This window comes from Notamacropus eugenii, chromosome 5 (genome assembly GCF_028372415.1).
Source record: "Notamacropus eugenii isolate mMacEug1 chromosome 5, mMacEug1.pri_v2, whole genome shotgun sequence".
Taxonomy (NCBI): Eukaryota; Metazoa; Chordata; class Mammalia; order Diprotodontia; family Macropodidae; genus Notamacropus; species Notamacropus eugenii.
The window spans coordinates 344,184,340-344,196,740 of NC_092876.1; the positions used below are offsets into that span (position 1 = coordinate 344,184,340).

A 12,401-nucleotide genomic window follows, 5' to 3' on the forward strand; every position below is an offset into this window, starting at 1 on the left:
AAAGGAAAAAAAATTTCCATATAAAAATTTTATATTTATATACATGGTTTTCTAAGTCAATATGCAGTCCATGGGGATCCATATGTACAGTTTAGTGGCTGCTATTTCTATTTGATTTTTACACCACTGACGTACAGCTTATTTTTTAAAAAGTATACAAATATGTGATGAAATACTATTGTGCTATAAGAAATGATGAGCAGGTGAGTTTTAGAAAAACTTAGAAATATTTGCCTGACATAATGCAGAGTGAAATGAGTAGAAGCAAGACAACATTGTATGTAGTAGCAGCAACGTTGTTCAAAGAGTAATTGTCAATGACTAAGTTACCCTGAATAATATTATCATTCAAATACACTACTAAGAACTTACAGAAGAAAATGCTATCCACCTTCAGAGAAAGAACTGATTTATGGAATATGGATATATTGTGTGATTCCACATATATATTTGTATCAAATGTTGGCCTTCTGTAATGTGGGGTTATGTGGGAGGGAGGAAGACAACTTAGAACCTAAAATCTCACCAAAACAATGTTTTAGGTGTGCAATAAATTCAACATATTACTTTCATAATTGTCCTGCTTGTACTGCTTGTCTGCTGTCCATTATTCTCTTTTGCACATTTTAAAAAAATGCTTCCACTTTCCTCTCCTTTCTTTTTCTCTTTCTTTCCTTCCTTCCTTCTTTCCTTCCTTCCTTCCTTCTTTCCTTCCTTCCTTCCTTCCTTCCTTCCTTCCTTCCTTCCTTCCTTCCTTCCTTCTCTTCCTTCCTTCCTTCCTTCCTTTCCTTCCTTCCTTCCTTCCTTCCTTTCCTTCCTTCCTTCCTTCCTTCCTTCCTTCCTTCCTTCCTTCCTTCCTTCCTTCCTTCCTTCCTTCCTTCCTTCCTTCTCTTCCTTCCTTCCTTCCTTCCTTCCTTCCTTCCTTCCTTCCTTCCTTCCTTCCTTCCTTCCTTCCTTCCTTCCTTTTTCTTTCTTTCTGTGGCAGTATTTTCACTAGTTTCTCTCTCCTTTTCAACTTCCTCTTCAAGTGCAAAAAAGAAAATACAAATCTTGGTACCAAGTATTGTCAAGTAAAATGAATCCACAATTTGCCACGTCCAAAATTGCATGTCTCATTCTGTATGTTGGATCTATCATTACTCTGCCAGGAAGTAGGTTTAATGTTTTATCATCAGTCCTCAGGAATTGTGGCTGGTTATTCCTTTAATGAGAGCTTTTAAGTCCTTCAAAGTTGTCTTTATTTACAATGTCACCAAGCATTTTTCAAATGTTTTCTATGTCCCAAGTACTATGCTAAGGGCTGGCAATATAAAATAAAAATAAAAGAACTCCTGACTTTAAGTAGCTTAGAATCTCTTGAGTAAAAATGACATGCACATATATAATTAAGTATATAACATATACAAAGCAAGTACAAAGGAATCTTGGGGTGACACACTTGGATATTGCATCCCAGATTATATATGGTTAGAGAAATTCTTCCTGTTCATTGGGGATTCATACAATCCCCAAAGTTCTGCTTTCTCCGACTTACATTTGGTCAGCAAATGTTAGGCACTAGTGGGTGTTGAGTAAATGTTCTTTGATGTTGTTGGTGGGATTGCGTAATGGGATAGAGGCCTAGTTCTTCGGGATGAATTTGGAGTCTAGGGGCTGGATAAGATGAGCAACAGAAGACCCTTCCAGCTCTAGAATCCAATGACTTCACAATGTGGGTCTCTGGCAGTTAGAAGTTGTTAGGGACAGTCTCCCTAAGGGAAAGTCACAACAAGGCCGCTGTTGGTGCCTCCAGTCCTGAAGGTCAATAAGAATGGAGACTGTCCAGGAATCAGTTCCCAAGGTATTTCCAAGCTGCTCTTTTGTGAGAAATTAAGCTGGTAGAGTCAGGGTGGGTATGCAATGGGGCAGAAAGGCACTAGCCTGATGATAGCTTTCTTGTAAGTGGAGAGGACATTGGGGAGGTAGGGAGGGTGATGGATGCTTGACAACATTTTACGTTTTTCCCATTAGGGATAAATGTGGCTCTCTCTCAATGCTTGAGGCTGGGGGCTAGCAGAGGAGAGAACTTTGGTCCTACCACTTCTTTTCCTTATCTTTCATATGCTTATCCAAAGAAAAAGATGAAATCCCCACACAATCTGACTCTATGGCACACCTTTTGATACAAAAGGAAATGTGCTAAGGTTGAGATTGAGAGATGAGTTTTCTAGGAACAAATGATGTAAAGGCCCTGGCTTGAGACAGGATGAGGTAAGGCCAGACCATGGTGTCTCTGCTGTCTTCCTGTAGCTGCTCTTATAGCCTCTTCTAGTGATTGCAAGTGTCCCCAAATGAAAAGTACTCCTGAAGAAAAAGTTGGGGACTGTCCAATCCAACCCAATCCAATGCAACAACCATTTATTAAGGGCTCACCATATACAAAGTCAAAGAAGAGTTCCTGTCATCAAAGAATTTACATTTTGTTGGAGGAGTGTGATTAGATCAAAAGGGAAATAGTTCAAGTATTAAATGGATATAGGTTCTTTAAGATCCCAGTGAGTGAAGAAAGACCCAAGTTTAATTTTTACCTGTTTATGAACTAAGGTAATAAAGTCAAGATTCATTTTTAAAAGTTTCTTGCTCAATTCTGGATTCAGATCTATAGCAGGTCATATCATGACTTCTCAGCACATAGTGTTTTCAAGTCAGAGGTGGTCTTAAGTTACTGATATGATTTATGGGGTACCAGGAAGACACTACCAAATACCAATCTCTGCTCCCCACTTGTGTATTATTAATGCGTGAAACTATACCATTAGGAATTTATGTGAGGAGCAACACATTCAGAATAGGGCTTGTAGTGGGCTGATCATGTAGAATACTCTGATGTTACAATATCACAGAACACAGAATAAAACCCAAAATATTTTAATAGGCATTCGTAGGCAGGGGAATTATATTTGTTTCTTAAAAGTGTTTTATTGTAATTATTGCTCTAATTTGAGTATCTTTGAAGTGAATTAGTCTGTACCAGTGTGACAACATTCCTATCTGGTACTAAATTTAGGTTTTAGAATTTAGCCTCTTTGAGACTATTAATGTCTGTCTAGTGCTTTGCCTGTAATTATTAGGGTAAGCTGAAGGTTTCTCTATAAACACATGGGTCATTAACTTTCCCTTCCCCTTCCCCAGACTTAAAGTCAACAGTCTATTCGGATAACAGAGGTATTCAGGAGAATCTGACCTCCCATTAGTCTTTGCATGGGAAAGAGATCACTCAAGGGATGAGTTATGAATATTTGAGCATGAGTGTGGGTGAGTCCAAGTCAGGATTACCAGTTTCCCCAGTGGAAGTAGGTCCTTCTTCCTTCTGGCAGGATTGGTGTGGGTGGTAGAGAATCTAGGGATCAATTGTGTCAACTCCAGGCTGTATTTGCACATCTGAGAACTCATAAAGACGTAGAATCACTTGGGGACAGAGCTTTTATAGTTCCTTTGAAATAATTTTTATATGTGAATCATATTCATCAAAAGTCATAAAGAATCATCCTACTTGGAATTTTTCATTGTCTCACAATGAATCTCCAGGTATAAGATCATTCTTAGTTCCAAGTTCCATTCCAAAAGAAAAATGGGAAGCCCAGTTGAAATGAATCAATAGAGAAACACTGGACCGCCCTCATCAAACTCTTCTTTCCCCTCCCAAGTGAACACCACAAGTTCAAAGTGGTAAGGCAGGATTGGAGAAGGTGGTGTAGAATCTGGAGAGGGTAGGTAGATATAAAGATTCAGATAGGTACAGATGAATAGTAATTTCAGGACAAAGGTAGGTCAGAATTACATAGACTTGGAAAAAACAAAGTAGTATTTTCAAATCAGGCAGGAAGTAGATACATCCAGGATACAGGCAAAGGGTCAGGAGCCAGGAGGTCTGCAAGTGTAGGAGTATGTCAGGGTCCCATAACCTTGGGGAGTGGCACATATTGAAAATAGAGGGAAAGGCTCACATAGTAGGTGCTTAATAAATGTTTATTGAATGAATAAATGAAAAGATGATCCCTGTTCTTGCGACAGTTGTCATTTCAACCCTCCAAGCCCTTTGTTAGGTGAGGTGCCTTAAGATCTTTAGAAGCTTCCAGAATAGCACTCTGTACAAGATTTCCAGAGGCACCTATCAACAGAGGAACACAAAAATAAACATTGAGGCAAAGGCATTCAGATAACTGGACTCTCACAATTGAACTGCTCTGCCACACAGGTTTTCTTCTGCCTCATTTGCCCTCTTTCTTGACAATACATTCAGCTTTGCATATGAGGGCCAATTTAAAAGCCTGAGATAGCCTTAGGGGATAATGCTTTTATAGCCTTTTTTTTTTTTTTTTTTTTTTAAAGCTGGCTTGCAGCTGTTAGAGAAGGAAAAAGGCTGATGCTTCTAATCAGAGGGTTTTTGGCAACCGCTTGTACTTTCTGTTCCCGACAGTAATTGTCCTGCTTCCTGATTATGGTAACAGCATTCTTACCCTGAGACCCAGTTCCCCCTACCTTCTTCTGTTGCGAAGGAAGCATCTGATTTAGTTTCTTTACAAATACATTGGAGGACTTGGCCCCCTTCTTGTGTACTGGTATCCTATATATTTGCCTGGGTCTTTACTATCACCTGCTGTAGGTTGACACCCTTCCCTTGTGTCACTGCAAAACTGAAAGCCAGCACCACGTCTCAGTGCACTAACATCTAGCATTCTCTTCCTCTGTCTTTTCCTTATTGCCCTTCTTGTGAAGATTTATTTAGCACTAATGTTTGTACCCATTATTCCTTCTTTCCCATTTGCTCCTTTAGGGTTGTCTGCCAAGAGTGCAAAACTGTTGGCCCTCACACCATCCTTTTTTCTTGTTTCTTCCCAGTGTGATGCAGAAGCTTACATTTAAAATCCCTGTCTACCTAGACCTTCTCTTTACCTTTTAAAACAAGGGTGCCTGGACTGTTCTCTTCATGCCAAGGCAAGTTGGACAAACCCTCTCTTCAGTTTACTTTGTCTCTTGACTTCAACTACTATTTAAGAGGGTCTTTGAGGGAAGGTAAATTGACCAAAGCTGTGGATGATATCATTTATTTTAGCCCCCAAATCAATACAGTGTTGTACCCATCCAGTCTGCCCTAATTTCTAACTTGATGTAAATACTTTCCAAAATGTAATAAAGGAGACTTGTACAGCCTTCCAAATATAGATGTTGTTCCCTCTTTATCCCATTGTCATTAATCTAGACACCTTTCTACCCCCGCATCCTATTCCCTCACCCTCATTTCTTTATAAATTTAGATTTCTATTTCCTTCTAAATGTATATGTTGTTATTTCTTTAACTCAGATCTGATGTAAGTTGGTTCCCTCTAAAAATCCTCCCTTATCCTCTCTCTCCTCCCTATCCCCTTAGCCTTTTTTTCTGAATTTAGAAGACTTTTTTACCCACCCATCTATATCTATATATGTGTATTGTTCCCTCTTTAACCCATTCTTAATGAGAGTAAGATTCCAGAACTACCTGCCCTTCTCTAGTATCTAATTCCTCTCTATCAGTTCTTCCTTTCACATGTCTCATAAAAGATAATTACTCCTTTTACCTTTTCCAAGATGGTATTACTTTTTAGAACACATCATACTCAGCTCTGCCCCAATCTTTCTTTTGAACTACCCAGTTACTAATTACAACCTTAGACATACAGTTTACATTTCCTCACATAAAAGGCAAACAGTCTGTCCTTATTGAGTCCCTTGTAATTAGTCTTTGATGTTTACCCTATATTTTTCTTGGATCTTATATGTCAAATTTTCTATTGAATTCAGGTCTTCTAAATTCAGATAGAAACAAGAGGATCTGGGGAAAGAGTTGGGAGGAGAGGAAAAGGGAGGAATTTTGGGGGGAGTAGGTTAAGTAATAGGAGGGTAAGGTAGTGTAGAAGTAGAGGAGAGATAGGAAATAAGAGATACACACAAATATAAAAATAAAGATCAGGAGTAGAATTTATTAGGGAAAAAACCAGGGTAATCATAATCTCAGACAAAGTTAAAGCTAAAATAGATTCAATCAAGAGAGAAAAACAGGGTAAGTACATTATACATCAGCCATATCAATCAATATTGTTTGAGAGTATTTAAAATAACTAGACAGTATAGGATTGGAATATTGCCATGGTGTAGAAAATGATGAGTTGGTAGACTTAGAAAAATGTGAGAAGACTTAGACATATGAAGGAAGATGTTGTCCACTCTCAGAGAAACAGGACAAAAAAGTGTAATACAGACTTACATAGATGTATATGAATGTATATGTCTATATGTGAGTGCGATTACAGTTCTCTAAGCGTGTGTGTGTATGTATATTTAATTGTATTCTTGGGGGAAGGGGGACAGAGGTAAAAAGAACAAAGTAAAAAAGTGCACAGCAGAGAACAAAAGAAAACTCACAAGGAAGCAAAGAAAAAATGAACAGCTCTTAACACAACGTGTAGTATTTATTATATAGGCTTTCTTGAAGTGGACATTTCTTGCTGTATATTTTGAATCCTCTCATGTTCTGTTGTGCACATGGCAATGCTTTTTTCTTTTCTTCTTTTGTATTTCAGTTTTAGTATTTACATTTATAATGTTTCTTTTTCTTTTCTTATTGTATATTTAAGTTTTAATATTCAAGTTTAAAATAAATTAATAAAAAAGAAACACTAAAAATCTTAAAAAAAAAATAAAATAAAAGGAAATAATGGCAGAATCTTTCTCTGCTGTTAGTGGGATTCAGCCCTTTGGTTTCTTTCAGCTGAGACCAAGTGACTGGGACTTTCATTTGAAAACACCTACCCTGATGAGTCCAGTATAGACTATTTGAAGTCTCTAAATGGTCTTTTCCCTGTCCAGACTTAGGTCTCCCTTGCCTCCTTAAAGACCTTGTTTTATTGTTCCTAGTACAGACCACTATTCCAGTGTGACTAAATAATCAGAGGTACCATATCAGAAGCACAGCATATGGTAACCCCAGTAATGCTACGCTTCAAGGACTAAAATCTCCAACTGACCCAAGGGAGCATGGAGAAATTATATAGTGCTTACATGTATGAGATCTGATTAGAAGGAAGATAAATTAGAAGCAAGAAGACTGGGGTTGGAGTGGTGTGGAATCTGCAGATACGAAGGGCCACACTTGAGGACCTAGAGAGTCACATGTAACCTCAAGGTCACAGGTTTCCCACCACTGGCTGGGCATAGGAATAGTCCAAGAAGGAGGTAATACAGGGCTGAGCTATAGTATTGATAATGGGAATGGGGAGGAAGGAATGTGTATTTGAGAGATACTCTGTAGATATACCAGTCAGGTCATGAAATATTGTTGGATGTATGGGATAAGAGAGAGAAAAGGGTCAAATATATCAAGCCTGGATGACTATTAACATTAATAGGAACACAGATGCTAGAAGTTTTGTTTCAGACATATTGAGTTTAAAGTCCAGGAAGTCATCCAAGAGGAAATGTCTGGTAATCTATTAGAAATTTGGAACCGTGGAACCTGTGTTCAGGACAAAAGCCAGACATATATGTCATATGTCAAGCCAGATATATATATATATATATATATATATATATATATATATACACACACACATATATATATATCTGGGAATCATCTTTATAGAGGTCACAGTTGAAACCAAGGAAGTGAGTACAATTGCCAAGGAAAAACATAACAAAAAAAGGGGAACATTTCATGATTAATGTTAGTAAGAGGAAAAGAAGCCATCTAACGAGACTGAGAAGGAGTGTTCTAAGAGGTCATTGTTATAGAATCCAAGGTTTTAGATACAGTGAGAAAGACACTGGAGAGAAGTTGAGCAAGATAAGTATTGAGAAAAGGTTATGGAATTTGAAAATAAAAAGATTATAATTGGAATGTTGTCAACATGTAAGGGTAGAATATATATACTTTCATATGTATGATATTTCTGTCATATGGACTTAGAATGTTACAGTTGAAGACTACAGTTTTTTCTCCCATGTTATCTTTTCTCCATAAGAATCTGTGCTCAATGATCTGTGCTCACTTTTTCCTTCAAAATTCACCTCCTTCAAACAATCTTACTCAGTCTGAACCTGTCTTAATTATTTCCTTGCTTTGTATTCATCAGTACTAAGATATCATTGGTCCTACCTAGTGGTCCTCTAATTGTTTCTCATATAGTTTATGTGTAAATAGATTATAAAATTTTCAGGTGCAAGATTATATCTTCTAATTCTTTTTGTATTTGTCTCCAGTTCTAGTAACCCAATATCGTGCTATGCACTGTACTGTCCAACTTCCCAATAACAAGACTGTATCTTTGGAAATGTTCTTACTTCTTAGATCATTTCTGCCTATTTGTACTGTAGATTATGAAAACCACAAAGTAGCCTATCTTAAATCTCTCAAAGTCCATATTGATGTTTCTTCATTGAAACAGGCACTGGATTGTTACTGGCATCATTGAGAGTAACGAAGTTGGAAAAAAGGTGATAGTTTGAAGGGGAAATGATGAGCCCATTTTTATTTGCTCAGCATCAGGTGTCTTGGGGTAAATGGAAATGTCCTATAGATTATTTGGAAATACAAAACTGGAGGAAGAGCAAGAGGCACCAATTGGTATGCTAGGCTTTGGAGTTGGGTTCCAATAAAGTAGTTGAAGCCTATGAGAGTCTATAAGTGTTCCAGGAACCTCAACCCATCTCCCTATCCCTAAAGGTATAATTGCAAAATTTCAGATGATATGGTTGTCTGCACTTAGAGATTAGAGATGAAACAATGCTCTGGAAAAATTGCTGAGAAATAGGCAGTGCATTAAAACAAGTGAAAGTGCTCTGAAAATAGAGCTTTATCAAACTTATGTACCTTTTAGTTCTGTTTTTTTTTTCTTCAATTTCCCTGTTGCTGGTACTTCAATCCAACTTCCTGTCTATTCTAAACATACTTAAGTACACAGATGAACCCAATTATAGAAGCATGCTTTTAGTGACCAGCTTGAAAATCTGCTGTAGTCCCTTGGGACATAATTCACTCCAGCTCCAGCTCTGGGTTGCCAGCTTCCACGTGCACTCATTCTTCAGGCTTCCCACTCTCCACAATTTCTGCAGCTCTGATGTACTGAGTGCAGTCTGTAGTGCCCATGACTGCTATTCATTAGACACCTTTCCATGACATCAGATTTCCCCACTTTAAATCTCTCTCCATAGCAGCTCAAAAGCATACTCAGGTTCCCTTGACCATATGCTTCATCATCTTTTCTTCAAAGTTCATAACTCCTGACACAATTCCTGGTCCTATGAGATTCTGAAGTCCTAGAATTTCCCTTGCCTTGCTACTGTGGTCATGGAGAGCCAGAGAGGACTCCTTCATAATGGGCAACCTGATGTCTTGCTATTATAAATACAATAAACATTTGCTGAAGCACCACCTGTGTGCATAACACTGCTAGGTGTTCGGAGCAATAGGAAGTTTGGATCAGACACAATCCCTGTCTGCTAGGAACCTGTAGTCCAGCAGGGAAATAAGATCCCAGTATAGATAGCTATAATACAGTTTTACTCACTAATTGCATGAGCAAGAGCTATGTGTTGACAAATCATTGTAATAAAGAAATAAATGACTTTCTTTCTCCTGGTGGGGGAAATAGAAGCAAATATAGTACTGTACTTAATGCACAATAATGTGAAATATTGGGTAAGTCATTCTACAATAGAAATCTTTGGAAGATGGAAACTTCATCTAACTGCATTTTAGAAGTCAAGTAGAATAATGTATTAATTATATAGGCACATAAGTAAGTTTGGTACATATATGACAAAGTAATGAAATCACTTTTTATAAGCTATCTAAATCTTTAAAAATTAGAAATTTGCTTGATATGAAAACAATAAAATCTGTGAGGAAAGAGGAGAAAATCATTATAACCAGTTAACAGTCATTGAGCTCCATTTTTCTCAGAGCTAACTTCACTCATTTGAAATTGTACATTTAGAAAAGTGCAAAGAAGTTTCTGGTCGCTAAAATAACAGTTAGACAACTGCCAGAGTAATTCAATGTCCCTTGATATAGTAACACTAATGATTTTACATGCATAATTGATATTGTATTGCTTGCCTTCTCAATGAGTGTGGGAAGGGCTAGAGAGAGGGAGAAAATTTGGAACTCAAAATTTTTGTTTTTATTTATTTATTTAAGTCTTTAGCATTCATTTCCACGAAATTTCCAAATTTTCTCCCCTCCCCTCACCCCAAAACTCCAAGCATTCTAATTACCCCTATCACCAATCTGCACTCTCTTCTAATATCCCTCCCTTCCCTTATCTTCTCTTTTGTCCTGTAGGGCAAGATAAATTTCTTTACCCCATTACCTGTATTTCTTATTTCCTAGTTGTATGCAAGAACAGTCAACAGTTGTTCCTAAAACTTTGAGTTCTAACTTCTCTTCCTCCCTCCCTCCCCACCCATCCCCAGTGGGAAGGCAAGCAATTCAATATAGGCCATATCTGTTTTGCAAATGACTCCATAATAGTTGTGTTGTGTAAGACTAACTATATTTCCCTCCATCCTATCCTACCCCTCATTTCTTCTATTCTCTCTTTTGACCTTGTCCCTCCCCAAGAGTGTTGACTTCTAATTGCTCCCTCTTCCCATTGCTCTCCCTTCCATCATCCCCCCACCCTGATTATCCCTTTCTCCCCCACTTGTATTGTAAGACAGGTTTTCATATCAAAATGAGTGTGCATTTTATTCCTTCCTTGAGTCGAATGTGATGAGAGTAAGCTTTGTGTTTTCTCTCTCACCTCCCCACATTTTCCCTCCACTGAAAAGTCTTTTACTTGCCTCTTTTATGAGAGATAATTTTCCCCATTCCATTTATCCCTTTCTCCTCCTAATATATTCCTCTCTCACCTCTTAATTTCATTTTTTAAGTATGATCCCATCCTATTCACCTCACCCTGTGCTCTCTGTCTCTCTCTCTCTCTCTCTCTGTTTCTCTCTCTCTGTGTGTGTATGTGTGTGTAATCCCACCAACTACCCAGATACTGAAAAAAAGTTTAAAGAGTTACAAATATTGTCTTTCCATGTAGGAATATAAACAGTTCAGTTTTAGTAAGTCCCTTATGATTTCTCTTTCCTGTTTACATTTTCATGCTTCTCTTGGTTGTTGTGTTTGAAAGTCAAATTTTCTTTTCCGCTCTGGTCTTTTCATCAAGAATGCTTGAAAGTCCTCTGTTTCATTGAAAGACCATTTTTTCCCCTGAAGTATCATACTCAGTTTTGCTGGGTAGGTGATTCTTGGTTTTAGTCCTAGTTCCTTTGACTTCTGGAATATCATATTCCACTCCCTTTGACCCCTTAATGTAGAAGCTGCTAGATCTTGTGTTATCCTGATTGTATTTCCACAATACTTGAATTGTTTCTTTCTAGCTGCTTGCAATATTTTCTCCTTGACCTGGTAACTCTGGAATTTGGCCACAATGTTCCTAGGAGTTTCTCTTTTTGGATCTCTTTCAGGAGGTGATAGGTGGATTCCTTGAATGCTTATTTTGCCCTCTGGTTCTAGAATCTCAGGGCAGTTTTCCTTGACAATTTCATGAAAGATGAGGTCTAGGCTCTTTTTTGATCATGGCTTTCAGGTAGTCCTATAATTTTTAAATTGTCTCTCCTGGATCTATTTTCCAGGTCAGTTGTTTTTCCAATGAGATATTTCACATTATCTTCCATTTTTTCATTCTTTTGGTTTTGTTTTGTGATTTCTTGGTTTCTCATAAAGTTGTTAGCCTCCATCTGTTCCATTCTAATTTTGAAAGAACTATTTTCTTCAATGAGCTTTTGAACCTCCTTTTCCATTTGGCTAATTCTGCTTTTTAAAGCATTCTTCTCCTCATTGGCTTTTTGAACCTCTTTTGCCAATTGAGTTAGCTTATTTTTAAAGGTGTTACTTTCTTTAGCATTTTTTGGGGTCTCCTTTAGCAAGGTGTTGACCTGCTTTTCATGCTTTTCATGCATCTCTCTCATTTCTCTTCCCAAATTTTCCTCTACCTCTCTTACTTGATTTTCAAAATCCTTTTTGAGCTCTTCCATGGCATGAGACCATTGAATATTTATTTTGGATGTTTGGGATACAGAAGCCTTGACTTTTATGTCTTTCCCTGATGGTAAGCATTGTTCTTCCTCATCCAAAAGGATGGGAGAAGATATGTGTTTACCAAGAAAGTAACTTTCTATAGTATTATTTTTCCCCCCTTTTTTGGGCATGTCCCCAACCCATTACTTGACTTTTGGGTCCTTTGTCAAGAGTAGGGTATACTCTGGGGGTCTGTAAGATCTCAGTTCCTCTAAGGTGGCACAATCAAGTGTGTACACTGGTCTGGGAGCAAGTA

The 12,401-nt window shown here is 37.7% G+C and overlaps 1 protein-coding gene across 2 annotated transcripts in view; it reads left to right on the forward strand.

Annotated features, from left to right (window-relative positions):
- The first annotated feature begins 1,707 nt into the window (after window positions 1-1,707).
- Window positions 1,708-12,401, forward strand: part of LOC140506561 (solute carrier family 15 member 2-like) — a 105,616-nt gene continuing 94,922 nt past the window's right edge. The window contains exon 1 of one of the 2 annotated variants that reach the window (XM_072613886.1): window positions 1,708-1,840. In XM_072613886.1, coding sequence (XP_072469987.1) covers window positions 1,811-1,840 — 30 coding nt within the window. In that variant the 5' untranslated portion in view covers window positions 1,708-1,810. Of the gene's footprint in view, window positions 1,841-3,614; window positions 3,709-12,401 lie in introns of those variants that run through there. The other variant, XM_072613887.1, reaches the window with a different exon arrangement.